The 17800-nt window shown below is 46.6% G+C and overlaps 1 protein-coding gene across 41 annotated transcripts in view; it reads right to left on the reverse strand.

Moving 5' to 3' along the window:
• The window catches only part of rims2a (regulating synaptic membrane exocytosis 2a), an 83115-nt gene that overhangs the window by 34320 nt on the left and 30995 nt on the right, over positions 1-17800 (reverse strand). For 19 of the 41 annotated variants that reach the window (XM_029838454.1, XM_029838453.1, XM_029838449.1 and 16 more), the window contains 8 exons: positions 8538-9475; positions 4508-4719; positions 3202-3321; positions 1867-1966; positions 1635-1758; positions 1146-1192; positions 964-1076; positions 377-424 (listed from right to left, as the gene is read on the reverse strand). In XM_029838454.1, the coding sequence (XP_029694314.1) occupies positions 377-424; positions 964-1076; positions 1146-1192; positions 1635-1758; positions 1867-1966; positions 3202-3321; positions 4508-4719; positions 8538-9475 (1702 nt within the window). Of the gene's footprint in view, positions 1-376; positions 425-963; positions 1077-1145; positions 1193-1634; positions 1759-1866; positions 1967-3201; positions 3322-4507; positions 4720-4916; positions 4985-8537; positions 9476-17800 lie in introns of all 41 variants that reach the window. The other 22 variants (XM_029838448.1, XM_029838473.1, XM_029838457.1 and 19 more) reach the window with 3 other exon arrangements.

The raw sequence follows: 17800 nt of genomic DNA on the forward strand, positions 1-17800 counted from the left end.
TAAATGCTCAGAGAGACACCCTCCTTCATTACCCACAATTCCAGATCTCTGAGCTAGGGTCAAACGTGTCCGTCCTGACGGGCAATGGAAGGGTGTCTTTTACGTAAGCGTTTGGATTAGTTGAACATGCACTACCTGGGAACAATGATATGATTGGGTTAAAATGAGTAATAACAGCTTTCAACGTAACTGTGAAATCAAATTCTTTTGAAAAAAGAACACAGTAAACTGCACTGTAAGGGAAACTCGAAGCTGCCATTTCCCAAGGAATGCATTTTCCAAAGAATGGAAACAAACAAACAAAACAAAAAAAGGCCAGTCAACAGTGAATGAGCAAAGACCAGAGAGACAGTGCCCTTCAGACAGGGCCCATTACCTGGACCCTAGGGGCAAAAGGCGTTGTTCTTCTACTAAGGCTTTGGCTCTGGACAAGCACAATTAAACAGCAAAAATCAAAAAATAAAGGAAATGAAATAAAATCCAACAATCAACAACAAAACACTCAAGTTTCCTCAAGTATAGTATACAGACATGTCATAGCTGTGTAAAATAACTCATAGTCAGTGAACAGAGCTGCGCTTAAACAATTCATTGACAAAGTTCAGTGCTTCTTCGCTACGTCATTATTTTGTGAGGTAATACTTGGCCGACAGGAGTTGCAGCGACTTACAGCCATTTCCTGTGTGGATCCTAAATCTGAGCTTTGATTTATCTCTCCGTTTAATGCAGCTCTTCACCTATTTACCCAGGGGGGCTTTTAAAATGGACAACACAGGTACAGTAACTCGAGCTACAACATTGCTGTGTTAGCAAAAGGCCAGCAAAAAGATAAGCTGACAGAGTAACACGTTATATAACACAAATAAATATATGGTTACCATAGGCGATGCTGGGTCCTGCTCAGCGACAGGAGGTCGCAGCCACCAGATGATCAGTTATTCAGATGATCTGAACGGGACTTACTGAGAGCTGTCCTGACAGGTACTGGGGGGCGTCCCTCAGCATGCTGGGACTCATGGGCGACGTGACCGAGATGGACGGGCGGTCCATCTTTTGAGACTCAAAAGAACTCGAACCTGTCGGCGCAAACATCGTTCAGGTGCGCAGTGGCATCAAACAGAGGGAGGAAATTTGCCGACACTCACTTGATTCCAGTTGTGCATGTGTGCTGTCTGGTATCCTTGGAATATCTCTGGAAAAGACAAAAGAGTGTTAGACAAAAGGAGGAGGGAGGGGGTGGTAGGAAGGGATCAATTTGACCTAATGCTGACAGTAGAGTGCTTTAATGACTCTAAAAGCTACATTAATCTTCATTTATCCAACAGCTCCCGCAGCAGCACAAAGCAGCTCACATATAGGAATTGACAAAGTGAAGGCTACTGCTGTTTTTAACCCCCTATTAGGCACTTCCAAAACAATTGGTGGAGAGGTTCATTCTGCTGTGCGATGGTGTTCACTCCACCAGCGTCACAGAGAAATGAGAAACAAGCTGGCATGACTTCCTGTTCTGCATCCCTGCATTACAGGAAGCAGCCTTCCCAGGTAAAACACCCCACAGAATTGACTCATTGACAGGACTCAATCAAAACCAAACCACTGTCTAGCAGAACAAGTGCAATCAAGTCTGCTCTCACCCCAGAGGCCGTGAGACCACCAGCTCCACCTGTGGCTCAGGTTTAGACTCTAGAATAATATTGTAAACTTCTTTAAATGTGGCTCCTTGTAAAAGCTTCCCATTCCACTCCAGCACTTGGTCACCTGAGAAAGCAGCAGAGATATTCCATTCTTTTTGGTGCTGTGGTTTTATGTTTTAAACTGTGATTCCACCCCAATGCAAAGGTGTGCTGTGTACATGTGTCTGAATACCTGGCCTGAGGTGTCCGACAGTATCTGCTAGACTTCCTTTCCGTACTTTTGTAATAAAAGCACAAAGTCTACCGGATTCTGTCATCTTGCCTCCCACTACCTGAAGAGAGAGTGAGGTCACATGATTAGCAGTGAAATGCGTGACAGGAGTAAACACAGACTGCACCCTTAATGCACCGTCTTCAGGATAGAACCTATGAAGATGGGGAACTTTTTTGGTATTAGCTTTTGCCCGCAGAGGTTTAATCCCCAGTAAAAGTATTAAGGAGGAAAAGCACGAGGAAAAGCGCAGCTCTCTTTTTTTCCCTTCTCAATTTAAATGACCCTGGCTACGCTTCACACCCCCGGGACACATTCTGGTGCAGCTCGTGTGGTTCTGCAACAGAACAAGCCCACAGGCGAGAGCTGTACTGTACGCTCCTGAGCTGCTGTATTCCACTTTGCTCGGCTTACATGGGCATCATACAAATAAAAATCCCTCTTAATGGCAGCTGAATGCCAACATACAAAGGAGCTTAGTGAAGTCTGCTAAATGAAATGGCTTTATGTAACAGGCAGGAGCCAGCAAAAGGGGCTCGCAGAGAGAGACAGAGAGAGAAAGAGAGAGATGGACAACAAGGGCGAGGCTGGCAGTCTGACTGATGGACTGACTGGCTGGATTGCCGAGTTGGCTGGCTGCTGCTGAGCGGACAGAAATGCACAGAAGCACTGAGCAGACACAAACATGCCATTTCAGGAGGCTCATTCAATCAGTAATGATTTTTCCCCATCTTGCTGGCTCTCTGTTCTCTCTCTTCACGGCCCACCATGCTCCTCTGCACTTTGGCTGCTCAGCTGTTTTGGTTTTTTATCCAGTGTCCACAAGATACCGATTTATGCAACACTGTCAAGGGGAGGAAGTGCATGGCAAGCAGCAGAATAAAATACACATATTTAAAACAATAAAAATAGGAATAATGTCAGAAAAGTAAGTATTCCGTCTGTTGATTACTGCAGCGACCTCAGCTGTTACTGAATACAGTTCATTAATGTACTTATATGATTGACTTCAAGAAGCTGTACAAGTCAATATCAAGTGCTGCTTATTAATATTCATCAGAAGCATAATTAAGTCAGTAATTAATATGTAGAGGAGATAGCACTGTGTTGTGTACCATATCTAAAAGGCCAGGTGATATGTATTAAAAATGACATAGCGCTACACTTTAGCATTGAAACAAGAACATACATGTATGTAAATGTTAAATGTTCCATAGGAAGGATAGTAATTCAAAGTTCCCAGTACAGCTTGTCCTCTTCAGACACAAAACAGGATCATAAACCTTGGCGTCTCACCTTCAGACCGAGTAGAGCTCCTGAGTCTCGAGGCACGCTTCCATCTTTCATGCGCTTATTGAGCAAAATACGTCCTATGAGGCGATCCCCATCTTTGGACGGCTGCCACGTCACCAGATGCTATAAGGTCAGAGCGACAACACACCTTTTGTTTAACGACTCATCCACTCCAATTTGATGAAAGCAGACAACTGTTAACACTGACAGGGAGGGCGTGGGGGAGGTCGGTTCACACCGAGGGAGGAAAGTTCACACAAACTGAGCTGACTTATCGAGAGCCTCCAATTAAATCAGATAGAAACACGCTTAACTATTAAATCTGGTATCTTAGAAGGGATTAAAGTCTTGCTGAAGAACATCGCCGATTACAAGAGTGTTATCTGATGTTTGCTTGCTTGTGTGAACCTGCCAGTGTGAGCGTGGAGCGAGCTTCATGCAGAGCCCCATGCAGAGAAAAGCGAGCAGCCCGACACTCTGCAGCGGGAAGACAATAGAACATACAACCAGCAGGATTTAGGGAGAAGCAGACAGCAGTGGAGAGAGAAGGTAGCAGGATACATGAAGAAATAAGGTGAGGTGTAAGCTGACTATCAAAGAATGAAACACATTAACACACGAGGGGGGGGGGGGGGGGGGGGGGGGAAGCCATGACAGTGAACTCACACGCACGGTGGAAGGGAAAAAAGAAAAACAGACTTTATTGTGCAAAACAAGTCCAATCTTCCCTGGTTTGTGTGCTCGTAATCATTTGGGTTTTGCTACAGAAGTGAGTGGAAGGTTGGGCAGGGGGACAGGTTCTGTCTGGACTGGGTGCTATGGGGTAAGGGCAGCAGAGTGAGAAGGATGGCCCTGAGTAAAGGTGCTCTATCTGCACTAAAAAAAGGACTGCTGCAGTGCAAGAAAACGACATACGGAGGAGATCGAGCATGCAACTAGAGGAGAGACCCACATTCCTATGTGCCATGACAAACAGAGAGGTTGTGTGTCCATACGCTCTTGTTTTTTTCCACAACTACTGTAAGATGTGTAGCTTCTGTTTGCAGAGCAAAACAGCAAGTACAAGTAGCAAGCAAAGAGGGTGCCTCCCGGAAAGAGATTTTCAGCAACACCGAGCAAGGTGGAGCCAAAAGTAACCGAAAAAAAAAAAAAAAGGAACGGAACCGCAGGAGAAATCAACTCATACAACGTCAAATCAAATCCAAAATACAAACATCTCACCTATTTACACTTAGTGACAGAGAGCAAACAAAGACTGGATGGGCAGGTCATAGATAACAACAAAATGCAGGCTACATTGACTCAGTACCTTCTCACTATGGCTATGCTCCTCGTTTAGGGTAGTGCTACTGCACGTATCAACTCCCGAGTCTTTAACCTGAGGTTCACACCACGTCAAGTCCTCTTCAAATGAGTGTCCCCCAAAGCGCACCATTTTCTTTTGCCTCTCAGATAAGGTGTGTGTCGGCTCGGACATAAATGTCTGCTCAAAAGTTTTTCTTTTTCCCCTTTGACTCTCCCCTACAGGTGTGGGATAAAAAACAGAAAGAAAAACAGAAAAACAACATGCAGAGGTGTAAATAAAGCGAAGGAAACATGAAATGACTAAAGACTCTGGGGTCTGGGAGGACAGACATACAGGGAGGAAGAGAGAGAATGGGGGGGGGGGGGGGGGATGGGTCGGGGTCAGTGTCAAGGCAGGACCCCGCATGTCTCACCAAAGACATTGGGGAGGCCTCGCTGCTATGCCAAGACGAGTGGTCCCACCAGTGGCCATCCAAATCTCCTGTAAATTCGGGGAGGGGCAGGGCACACGTACACAAGAGAGGACAGCGAGAGGGGCCGGTGAGGACACCACAGAGCACGCTTGAACATAACACACGTAAAACACCTACAGAGACTGCCACACATTCATTCATGCACGCACACGCAGCACAATCATCATGTAGGACTTTGAACCGACGCAGGTTAGCGGCAATTTTCTGCATATCAAACCAGGCTGATAGCAACCTTCCCAATGCAGTATGTTTCTCTCTATCTAACCAGGATGGAAAACCATGTGCTCTGCCAACAGCCTGGGACTGGATGATGAGGAAGTTATGTTTAAAGTCTGCTAAAGCTCCCAGCAACATTCCAGTGAAGCTTCTATATTACGGTCGTGTCTTCTCACATGAAAAGTCAGAGCTTAGAAACGCTGAGGCTGGAAGAGATGCTGAACCCTCATAAAAGGGTTGACATATATAAAACATGTATACTTACTTCCAAATAATCTGAAATTTGTATGTAAATCAATGGCATAACAAAGCTCCTTAAATAATATAGCTGTCATTCTGCTGGTCTGCTAGCGTGTGCTGCTACTTGCACATATGTGACGGCAGTGAACCACAGGGCTGCAGGCATCAGTAAGGTCATCTAAAAACACAGGGCTTCTGCAGCCCCGGGGCCATATACATCACATTTCCCACACTTCACTTCCCTTGCAAAGAGCTGTACAATCTAATGGATCCATACAGGAGAGGCTTCCTTCAGGCATTATCTGGCTGAGGATTCAATCTCAGGGAAATCAGGGAACTCTGATGGAAAGACATAAAAATAGACCGCATATGCTTCTGGAGGAGGCGGCGTGGGGCTGGAGTATATGAGGGTAAGGAGGAAGTGATCTTCAATAGAGACGAAAGAAGCTCTCTGACAAAAAAGTGCAGCTGGGAAGTTGCCGCTATATTTATTTATAGCGGCAACTTCCCATCTTCTGGAAACACTACTGTGATTCGGGGTTATTGTAAACAAAGTCAGAACTCTGTCTTCATTCCTGTTGTTGTTCAGCATCAATAGCAGCTGTTGCTTTTACCAGCCAGCCGTCAGTGACTTCGTCTAAAACACCCCAATGTTCAGCCCTGTTTAAACCTTGATGTGGTAAAACACATCAGTGTGACGTTTTCCAATATCCGACACCTTTGCGTTTGAGTTTATGCACTTTATGCACGATGACAAAAGCTTGCGTGCGTCCCCGGACAGGCTGTTGCCCTCTGTGACCCTCTAACCACCAGCTCACAACAGTGATTATCATCTTTGACCCCCAGCTGCTGTTTTGTCAGCCGCATTAACACCAGAAGCCAGTGTGGACTACAGCCTGGACAGACACTTCCAGTGTGCAAGCCACTTGCCTAATTTGGCCAAGTGGATGTGACAGTCCAAACAGCTTTAAGGCCTGTATGTATGACAGGCCGGGGAAGAATTCCAACATGTAAGCCACCTTATTGCAGAGGCAGGAAGGAGGCTCTGCTCGGTACATTCCGGACCCACACAGATATCTTCCTCCTAACTCCTGCCTTCTTGCCAGCTCACCCACAGTGCAGCTCAAAACAGAACCGTGCACTGGGTGTGCACGGCCTTTACCCCCTCTCCTCCTGAAGCGGTATCACCAGAGGCATGCCTCAAGTGGTAACTGATCCCCAGCAAAACACCGGGTGCCTTCCCAGAAAGCAGTTACCTCGGCATGGCCGGGAATTGTGAGCGTCAGCAGTCTGAGCCCCTCCGTTCCTCCCCGGCTCTCAAGCCCGCTCAAAGTGCTGATTCAGGGCGAAGGCGCAGTGCAGTCACCACCAGCCGGTTCTCCATCACTTTGACAGGTCAATAAAAACCAGTGTAAACTATTAATTGGATCATTAATTATTGATGCTGTTTTTACAACAATTTAAGGTGCTGGAGAAGAAAAGAAGCTGGGCAGAAACATATTTGCAGAGGAGGTCGGGCAATGATAGAGAGGATTCAAGTCATTTATATTTATAAGCTATATTAAAAGAATGAAATGTAACTAAGGCACAATAAAGCAGGCCCTGTGGGCTTTAAAATTTCTGGATTTAAGTTGAAAATTGGCACCTACAAAGAAGGCAGAACATAAAGTATTAGAAAACATTGTGCTCTTGCAATAAAACTAAAAAAGTGGCCTGTCTGGTTGTTTTTTGGGAAACAGAGAGAATCCATTGAATGGCTGCTGTGCATTATCTGTTATATTAATTCCTGCATGATGTCCTCACTAATAGCATTCATGCATCTTCATCTGCACATGAGGAAACACTAGGGCTCTGTTAAAATGTTCTGCCATCCTGGAAAGTTATATATTCAACTCTGAAAAGTTCAACTCTGTCCCGTTTGTCCTCTCTCCTACACTGGCTGACCTGAGGAGGCAGACAGACGCTGACAGAAAACAACAGAAACTCTTACAAACAAAGCAACCTGCTTTTCTCCAGCTCTCTTCCACGGCTACCTTCAGCCTGGAAAGGGAAGAGAACCGTGCAGACCTCCTGAATTCCACCCCCCCCACCCCCCCACCCCCCATCTCCAGGCGTTAGCCGTTTTTAGCATGTCTCAGGCACAAAATCCAGCTGCACTGCTGCACTTTTCCCACCTTCGCTGCAGCGTCGGCTTTCTGTGGGCGGCACTTTTTACGTTTCTAATTACAGGTTTGACAACATAATCAATTCGCCATCGTGACGAGCTAAGTGGAAAAGTCAAGAAGCCAACAACATAAACAATTGCTTTTGATGTGTGCCATTTACTTCACTCAATCTGACCAGGGTGTGTTTATAGGCTTCGACAAACGGGCCCGTGTCTCCGAGCAGGTAGGACTTTTGCCATCAGCGATCTGATGTCTGTTTCCATTTTCCAGCCGGAGTCGCACCTCAGGCCGACACGGACCGAGCCGATGCCCGGCACGCCAATTCAATTAGGCTTGTCATTGTAAACTGGCGGCGTTCTTTGTAGACGTTATCGCATTACGGAGGTTTAGGTGGAAGTTTGAAAGCTTAGTCTGAATTAAAACCAGCCGTCGGGAAATCGAGAAATCGTGGGAAAATCTAACCAAATTATCCAAATCACTCTGTCTGTTAGAGCAGACTGATGCTGTTTAACAGTCGTCGCACAATCCGGCAAAGTTTCATTCAAACACACACACACACACACACCTAAACACAAATACACACAGAAACATATCTGACGGGCTCAGAGTGCACGAGCCTCCTCCTCAAAGGCACAAGAGCTGTTAGAGTCGACAGAATAACAGAAACAATAATGCAAAGGCTCATTTTGTGAACTAGAATAAACAATAATGAGCACTACATCTATAGAATATACAGAGAAACACAAACACGTACAGAGACTGTAGACTGGGGAACTTCAACTCCATCCATTTAAATTCACAGAAAACAGAAACAACATCATCTAATCGGTCATAGAACATAGAAAGTTTAGCTTTACAGCTGCATTTTAAAGCGTCCGAGGCTGTATTATTAAAAGGATTTAATGAAGACAGAGTAGAGAATAAAGTGAGTGACGCCTACCTTTCTCACTGACTGACTCACTCTCGATCTCCACGTCCTCACAGCTGGTGTACTCTGGCGTGGTGGCCAGCTCCTCCTCCGAGCTGCTCAGTGACACCTGCCGCATCTTTCCCCCCTTTTTGGTTTTGTGGGGCTTGGGAGGCGGCGGGCGCACCGACTCCGACTGGTCCGAGCTGAGGGAGTCGTTCCTCAACATGCTCTCCATCTTTTCCCTCTTGGTTTTGCGAACGGCTGAACTGGGATCCAGGTGGTGTTGCTGCCTCCTCATGGGATCGCTGCCCAGGTCGCCCCTCCGCAGGTCTCCGGATCGCTCGCCCAGAACTGGACTGCGGTGCGGCGTCGGGGGGCTGTGGTTAGATGTTCTGTGGCCCCCAAGCCCGGGGCCCATAGGCCCGGGGGAGGAGCGGTCCACAGAGTAGGAGCGCTGTCCCACCATTGGCGGCCGGCGCTCGGTGAGATGCTGACGTGACAGCCTAATGGGCCCCGGTTCGTCCAGCTCCGTGTAAGCCAGAGAAACGTCGCTGTGGCGCCGCTCGTGTCTCAGCCGTCCCACCTCAGCGTGCATCCTCATCTGCTCCTCGTAGGGCTGCGGCTTGACGGGATAACGTGCCAGGTTGGGATCGCTGCGATAGCGAGCCTGGAACTCCTCCTGACGCTGCCGCTGGAGCTCATACTCACTGGGGGGTCCATCTAGCTCCTGGTCCAGAGGGTATTCCTGGGAATGCCAGCGCCCAGGGCCCCGTCGCTCTCTGTAGCCCATCCTTGCTGCCTCTGCATACATGTGTGAGCCCCGCGGAGCCCGCCGAGGGTCCCCATCCCCATAGTCAGACGGTGATCTGGGCATGCTGCCGTCCGTCGGGGCATACTGCGCGTGGTCGCCCCCCTCCCTTTGGTCGTATTTTTGGTTTGGATCCCTGGATGCAGATGGGCTTCGTTTCCTGACCGGAGAGAAGACAGCACAAGAGCATTCATTACTGGATGTATAGCCGTACAGAGGGTACGTGATATACTGTATCATTTTAAGGTTTGCATGTGGTTTAAATCTCCAGTGAGCACTGGTGGAAATGTGCCGAATCATTTAGGCATCAGCCTCAGAGGAGTTGCTCAAACATCCCCGCTGAAGCTGAAGCCTGCCTGTAGTCCATAATCTCACTTTACGTTGCCCTGTCCCGCATAGGCTCCAGACCCAGCCGACCCCCTCACAAATGCATGCAGAAGCAGGGAAAGAGAGAGAAATGGGAGGCTGCTTCATCGCCTCCCCTCACAGCAATAACGCCTTCCTCAAACTCCAAATTTGAGAAATTATATTTACAGATAATATTCACAAATATGGATTTACTTTAGATTTAGGAGGAAACGTAAGAGGCTGTGATCAAAGATATTCTACTGTACAGCACGGCAGCGTGAGAGAAGGGGGAAACAAACGCTGTGTGTGTGTGTGTGTGTGTGTGTGTGTGTGTGAGAGAGAGAGAGAGAACTTACAGATGTTGTTAAACCAAGTAAACCTGTGTCCTGGTTGGAACTAAACATGAACATCCAGTTTTAAGAGAAGAAAAGTATTTAAAAAATACCATTTTTGTGGAAATTAGGTGAACAGAAGGTATTATTTTATATTCACACAAATGGTCATTGTCAGGAACTTACATCCCTAAAATTAGCTATCAATCTTCTCGCCATTGTCCGACTGTCAGGGAGGAAACCAGCCAGGAAGGGGAGAGGTGAAGAACTAACTATGCATTAATGCATTTATTCTTCTGTTGAGAATCAATTATTCATAAGCCACTTTTCCCCTACATTTCTCCCACATATCCTGCAAAATAACAATGACATTTTGCCGAGCAAAGAGCTCTGTGAAGCATCCCTTTAATTTCCTACGTGACGACTTTTCATAAATTCCAGGGCCTTCATAAATCACCGCTGCCAGCCTTGCTCACTGGCCAAGGCAAGGATTCGCTGAACCACGGGGAGGGTTTGGTCCTTCTTAAAAGGTGTCCATGATGGTGCAGAATCACGCTAGATGTGCACATGTACACATCTACAGGTTCCCATCACTACATACAGCACGAGCACTTTGTGTGTGTTTTAAGAGCTTCAGTCGCCTATTTGCATGTTCTCAAGGCATCAGGGTAAAAACCCCTGAGAGATGGTCTCTTGAAATTGTACACCCAGAGTACACACACTCTCACAGACACACACGTGTGTAGAACATGTGCATGGCCACAACAAACATTAACAATCTGCCCTTCTGACAGGCTCTAACTCGCCTTGACATGCGTATAATGTTTCCCTGTTCTCAGTCAGCCTTCCATGTCACTCCTGCCCAAACAAAGAAATATCCAGGGGCTAGCGAATGAGCTAACGATGACGCGCTAGTCATCTGTACTGTGATGCTAACACTGTCACCCCCAAACACCTTTAAGAATATGAAACAGAGCAGTAGCCACTAAGTGTTGTACTTTGAACTGTTCCCCAAATGCTGCAGTTGCTGCTGCCGGGCAGGACCTGCTCCTCCGAGCTCTCTGTGTCCTTTAGCTTACAAAGCTAACGTTTACAGCTGCTCCGCACGGCGCATTCATTGTGGAGCCCGGCTGCTCACTGAGTGCACATCATCGAGCGATCTAAAACTGATAATACACTTTTAGAACATAAAGGCTTCATAAAGATTTGACTATGCACATATTTGGTCAGGTCTAGAGGCCCAGTGCGTGATCTAGCAGCAGTGAATGTATATTTCATCCTTAATGTCGCTGTCCTGTCCTGAGCTATCTATAGAAATCCTCTGACAGCGTACACAGCACAAGGCCTCATTTAGTTTGGCGGCAAGGACGGTGACGACAATAAGGTTCGACTCAGGAAAGGTGGACTGAAAGGACTTTGAAGAAGAGGAGAATGATTCATGCTGGTAAGGAGGCACGAGAGTCCCTTTTAAATGGAACACACGAAGCCTCTTTTAATTTTAGCGCAGCTGTGCACACCTCATCTGCTCTGAAAGTAATTACAATATTATAATCATCTTTCAAAGTACTCTCTCCTTATCAAAATCAAAATGTATCAAATCTGTGGCTCACCGAATTCATGGGATTACACTGTGGTCCTGAAAGATTAAAGTGTGTCCCTAAAAAGGACACAAACACAGCCATAGCGTTAAACTAGCTGTTACACACTGAGAAGTGGGTCCGTGAAATGATGCTGTCCTGCGCAGCCTAATCAGATGAGTTCCTGCTCTGACCCACTGACGGGATCTGATTAGGAACACCCACAGCTACAACCCAGATCCCAGACAACAAATGTGAGTGCAGTGCAGTGAGCGGTTGTGTGTGCCGCCGCCTCGACTGGATGGAAAAACCATCGGAGAGTTATGAGAATCTGTGTGGGGTTGGTGGGAATAACGCCTCTTGTGATTATGAACCCAGAGCACAACACTTAAATGCTCAACAATTAACATCAGTCTCCGCAGTTATAATTGGGGAATTTTGGCAGTTCTTCCAGTGATGCCTTAAGGAGTTACATGGGTTGTCAGCAAGACTGTCTGGTTTGGGATTTGACCCCCATTTGCCCAGAACAACGTGCCACAAAGCTCAGACATTGTTTCTTTCTATGCATGAAGTTACATAATTGGTCTAGCCAGACAAAATTAGGTACCAACGACGAAGCTGAGGCAAATAAAATGGCTGTCAGATAGAGCGAGTCTTACTTAGCTGGAGCCTCTGCTCAAGTCTCCGCTTGGATCTGCAGAAACAAGTGGAAACAAAAGCACTTCAGTTCCACCTTGCTTGCAGCCTACGACCAATGCTTGCTTTTTTTCAGGTTTCCCTGCGGTCCTCTGTGCTGCAGCTCTAAAACTGTCCTCCTTTTATTTGTGGAAAGCCGTGGATGATCCTCAGGCTCGCATCGCTGCAGCTCTACCGACTGAACAGGCAGCACGAGCTCTCTCCGCTTGGCCTTTTCTGCTGAAGGAACGTGTTAAATAAGAAAGCCAGAAGCAGTCGCGGTGAAAACGCAACACTGCCCCTGTGGGACACGTGCCACCTCTGCTTTAGGGATAATGGAGAGGAGTCAAATGAGAACAAACGAGTGGCATTGTGTTGCACATCTCCCTGCTTAAAGGGAATCTGGCTCGCTAATGACATCAGTACATCTATTGAAATGAGATAACCTGAAAGAAAGCAAGTCCAGAAAACAAGCCGAGTGTGTGGGGAGGAGAACGGCACAGCTGCAGCCTCATCTCTCTCTCCTCCAAAGACTTACTCAGTCAGCTGACGTGGGACTGGCAGAATCCAACGTTTCCACGTACCATCAAACAGACAGATTAGCCGCGATGTCCAAACCTAGCATGTGCGCAGCCTCTTTTGTTTCTGCGCTCGCTTCTGGATGCGGAGATGCTGCACTTTATGACCTGGCGCGACGGCTCCAGTGGACCTAAAGTAATCGGACTTTTGGGTTTAATACCACCGTCATGTGATCGCTAAGACTGGCTAGAGGCAGAGGACCAAGCGCCCGTCGCTCCCATCCTCCGCCTATGAAAGGATTATATTCCCTGGTTGATTACTAGCTGACATCAATCAACAATAAAAAAAAGAAAAGAGATCAGGGCTCATCAAATCTGGGTTGACCCAGGTTCTTATCATCCTTCAACTCAGTACAAATATATGGTTTATGATTTTGTCATCGGCAAGGAAAGGGGGGGGGGGGGTTATTCAGGGTGGGAGAAACAGAGAGGGGGTGATTTATGTGCTCACAAAATAAGATTTTCTTTTCTGTTGAACTTTTTGTCTCAGGTGCATGTGCAAGTGTGCCAGTGCTTCTGTCTTCTCCCCCTCACCACTTTTCACTTCTGCCACCATGTTCCTCTCCTGCCCTTCCCTCTCTCGGCCCCCCTCCAGGAGGCACAATGTAAGACAGAGGACGGATTAGCTTGTTGTGCCCCTGACAGTGGTGGTGACATGCCACTGACTCGTGTGTGTAATGGAGGGGGGGCTGTTGACACAATGCCTCAACCTCATGTCAAACGTAAGGTAGCCTGGGGGCTTTTTTTGCACCACTATTGTAATTAAAGGAAGGAGACATCTGATCTTCTGGACCACATAATCAGGAATGTGGTGTCCCTCAATGCATGCAGCCTGTGCTGAAATTGGCAGCAAAGAGGAAGACATGGTTTCCAAAGAATTTTTTGTTCCGTGCTGGAATGCGCATCTCCCACAGTGCCGTTAAGTGGCGCTTCCCCCCTTCGAGTCCTCGAGTACATCCTGTCCTGGGAAGTTTTTTGGCCTGTGCATCAAATCTGCTTAACAGCTCACACTTCATGCTGACACTGTTCAGGTACATTCGCTTCTAGTGCTTCAAGCGGCATGTCAGCGATGTAAACGGAACAAGGCAGAGAGGGAAAGAGGGGGCAGACAGCAGGCAGTCGTGGAGTGGATGACAAACTGCTACACACAGCTACATCAAACCTAGCAGAACTAGCTTCTTGTTTAGCTTAAATATGCCATGTGAGAGCTGCTGTTCACAGGTAACAGTGACAGCGTGACTTTTCCACATATGAACACAACAATTTCTCAAAATACTCCAGAATGATGGAGGTGTATAATTAATACTCTTATTTAAAAGTCTGCTTGATGTGTCTCCCAAGCACGCCTGGAACAGAGAAGGTTTGAAAAAATTGCCTGACATAAAGGCTGTTTAACATCACTTTCAACAGTAACAGCACAAACAAATCCAGAGAATGTATAAACAGAAGCTTTACTCTGCACACATTCTCCTTCAGGGTCCGATAATTCCTGTGGCTGCCCAAAAGTGAAAGGTTTTGAGGGATTAGTTAGTGGTAGATGCGTAGATCTCACATACCTTCAAGTGGCTCCTCACCAGACTGAAGCAGCTGCTCTTGTTTGCATCCAAGCAACATTGACTGTAATCAGATTTATAATGTGACTGATGGAGAGGCCGCAATAACATCTGGACTTCATCCAGCTATGAGATAAATGTCCTCATCCCTGATGCTTCTTACATATGTGAAGTCTAGATCCCTTTGACCTTCAGTTTAGGATCTACTGGAGACTCTTGGACACGATAACAGATCCTCGACCGTCACAAACACCAGATCTACTCCGTCAACAAAAGTGTAGAATAAAAAGACCTTCCTTCACTATCCCGAACCTCGTTTTCTTCATTTAAAATGCATCTAGTGGACACACTGTGCAGTCCTGGATCATCAGTTCAGCAGAAAACACGTACAGTCTGCGCCAGTATTCATTAATTGGCTCCGCAAACAAACGCTGGAGTGTCCAGCAGCCCAACTGGTGTGTGTTTATACTCTATATGGTGAATGCATCTTCTGGACTGCAACACCTGATGGCTCTCCTTTTTAAGAAAAGGCGCTGCTAGCACTCTATGTAGGCCAAGCCCCAGCAGAATATGCCATTAAGATTAGCCAGCTGACAACCCCGTACAGTTCCACTGCAGATGGCTTCTCCTTTCCCTGCAGAGAAAGGTTAAAGCTACAGAGCACGCGTACATTTAGCGACGATATCGTCCAGAACGCGTAAAAAGAGAGGAATTTCGTAACAAGAAAGCACATCAGAGGAGCTGACGAACAGCCGGACGCTGTGCTGGGGGGCAGCGCAGGAGCTCTGCCTCTAATCATGTTTATTGACTTCAGTGTGATTCGAACAGTTACTGGATCATACACACAGCAGCTGCGGGGGAGGGCGGGGCTCTGTGAGCAATCACCACCACATCACGGCAACGACGGGTAATTAAGGGTACTACCAAGTATTTGAACCTGTGAGAAACACTTGTGAGTGGCAGTCAGCCGTGACCACAACTTACCGCTACACCACCATACTAAGCATATTAAAATCCTCCTAAAGAAACAGTGGTTTGCTTAAAACACACAGGAAAACAGGAAGTGACTGTAAAATGGCTGCCCTCTACATTAATTACCCATTTCCTCTGCTGTCACCAACCTGGCTCTACTCCTACTCTTTCTTTTCGGCTTCACATTGACTTAAATAATAGAAAAGGGTGATTTAAATGACTAAAGAATACAGCGGATGTGTTAGGGGATTGCCTTTGCATGCGGAATCCTAAATTTAGAAGTTTTCTTTGTTTTTTAGGAGGGGAGCCATTTTGGTTGGAAGCAGCAGTTTTGTTTGCATGTTATCAACGACACACTGCTGCTCTCTTCCCACCTACAGGTGCTCTGACTCAGGTTCCTCAGCGGCTGCTCATTTTTCACAAAGCTCTCCCTGTCGAGAACGTAGGGAGACTTCTCAGGCTCTTCAGAACCCAGAAAATTCGATTGCAATGGCTGGGATGCATTTCTGCACCAGACAAACTGAAATGACTTGAGCAGTCTCTCCTCTTTTCGTCCCTCAAATACACAGAGACAAACACAGACACACACTCATGCACACTTCTTCATGTTTATGCCAAGTGTGCATTTTTCATCCCATTGAGCAGGCTGCTACCTTTCTGTATTTGAGAATCTCAGTCTTTTTATTTCTTCCCGTGCGTCTTTCCATACCTTTCAAATAGCTTTACATTTGCCTTACGTCCCCACGTTATTAGATTATTGTCTGAGACGCCGCTAAATGATGGCTCCGCCCACAATGCATTGCATACTGGGGTTGGACGCAGAAATTGGAACAATAAACATGTCAACAATACTAAAATAATTTTGTTTGTTGCTAGTATAGCCTAGCAAAAATGCTATTGGTGCATGCAAATTAAAGGACTTTTTTCCCCCAATAAAACCCAAATAGAATTATGCTAACAAACAAGCCACTATAATTTAAGGCTATGTTCTAAGGAATCCAGCTGTCCTGGTGTGAATCAAAATGTTTGCTGCTGACTGTATCACTCAATTTTGTCTCCGCGTAACAAGGTCGGACACGCACCGACGGAAAGGTAACTGGCAGCAGGCGTCGCAGCACAAATCAACTCTGAAAATCTCTATCATACTTGATCTCTTCCAGCCATGCAAATTAATCCAGTGTAAAAGCCTCGCTGTGTGCAAAGTGGATTACTGCTGAGCAATCACTCCTTAACAGTCTCATTTAGAAAGATCCAAATTCGCTCCCTTTTCAGCTGACAAAAGGCAGCTCCGGCCGGCAGCGGTGAAAATACGGAACGCTTCTAACGGCCACGCATCGGACATTTTGAGGCTGGAAAAACACAGGTGGGCCGAGGAACTTTCCCAGTTCTTTCAGGAATTCTGTGCACCTCTTCTGACTGGGAGGGAGCACCATAAATTCAGATTCCAGCCAAACTAACCAGCCCATTAGACACCAAATATCTGAGAAAACGCAGAACGATGACAGACACGTGGAATAGTTTCCAGCGGAGCAGCCACGGGATGATCTCATTTTCCATCGTCACATTACAGAAGTAATATTTTTTCTGGTTAAATAACAAAACTCCTCCATCCTCTCCATCCCAGTTTCACTGCCTTTCCCTCCGAAAGACTCTCTCATGCCGAGTTCAAACAGATCCGCTGCCGGGAGGCTTGCCTGGAGGAAGACGGGAAGCTGCAGCGTATGATGGCAAGACAGGGCCTCGAGAGCCTGGGATGTCACCACACACACACAAACACGTACTCACACACTTCAGCCGAGTTTCAGCACATAAGAAGTCACAAAAGACTTCTTTCTATTTTTAAAATCACGATTTCTGATGCAGGAGGAAAGAAGAGAAGAATGCCAGAACAATAAAGCACCTAAACAAAACATCCACTCACATGTCAGGCTGCCTATATATTACCTACACGGCAGTGACATTAATTAGGCTTAACCAGACCATCTTTTGCAGTGTTGTACGTCATTAATCCCTCATCTGTGTGCGGAAACAGTAAAAAAAAATCCAAGGAAGACCTTCTTCTTGGGAAGTTTTGTATTTCCTGTTCATTCGGCAGAAGGACCTTTTCCCCTGTCTATCCAACTGGCGACGTCTCCATGGATGGACCCGCGGTCAGACCTTTCAGGGCCGGCTCCGGACCAAAAGGCCCGCGAGGTTTAATTGTGATTGTGCGAGACGTCCGTAGCCTGTGCACGGCTTCCAGAGAGGCCTGTAGTTTCAGAACACACGTCGCCTGTAACAACTTTTTTTAAATCACATTTAGGTGTGATGACTTGACCTTGAACACTGAGCAGGAGTTTTTATCTTATACACATTTTACAGTGTGGTTAACACTAAAAAAAAAAGTGGAGCTGTAGAAATGGAAGATAGAAGAAACCCAGCTAGGGAAGGAAAGAGAGAATTCTTTTTTG

The sequence above is a fragment of the Takifugu rubripes genome, chromosome 7, assembly GCF_901000725.2.
Source record: "Takifugu rubripes chromosome 7, fTakRub1.2, whole genome shotgun sequence".
NCBI classification, from domain to species: domain Eukaryota; kingdom Metazoa; phylum Chordata; class Actinopteri; order Tetraodontiformes; family Tetraodontidae; genus Takifugu; species Takifugu rubripes.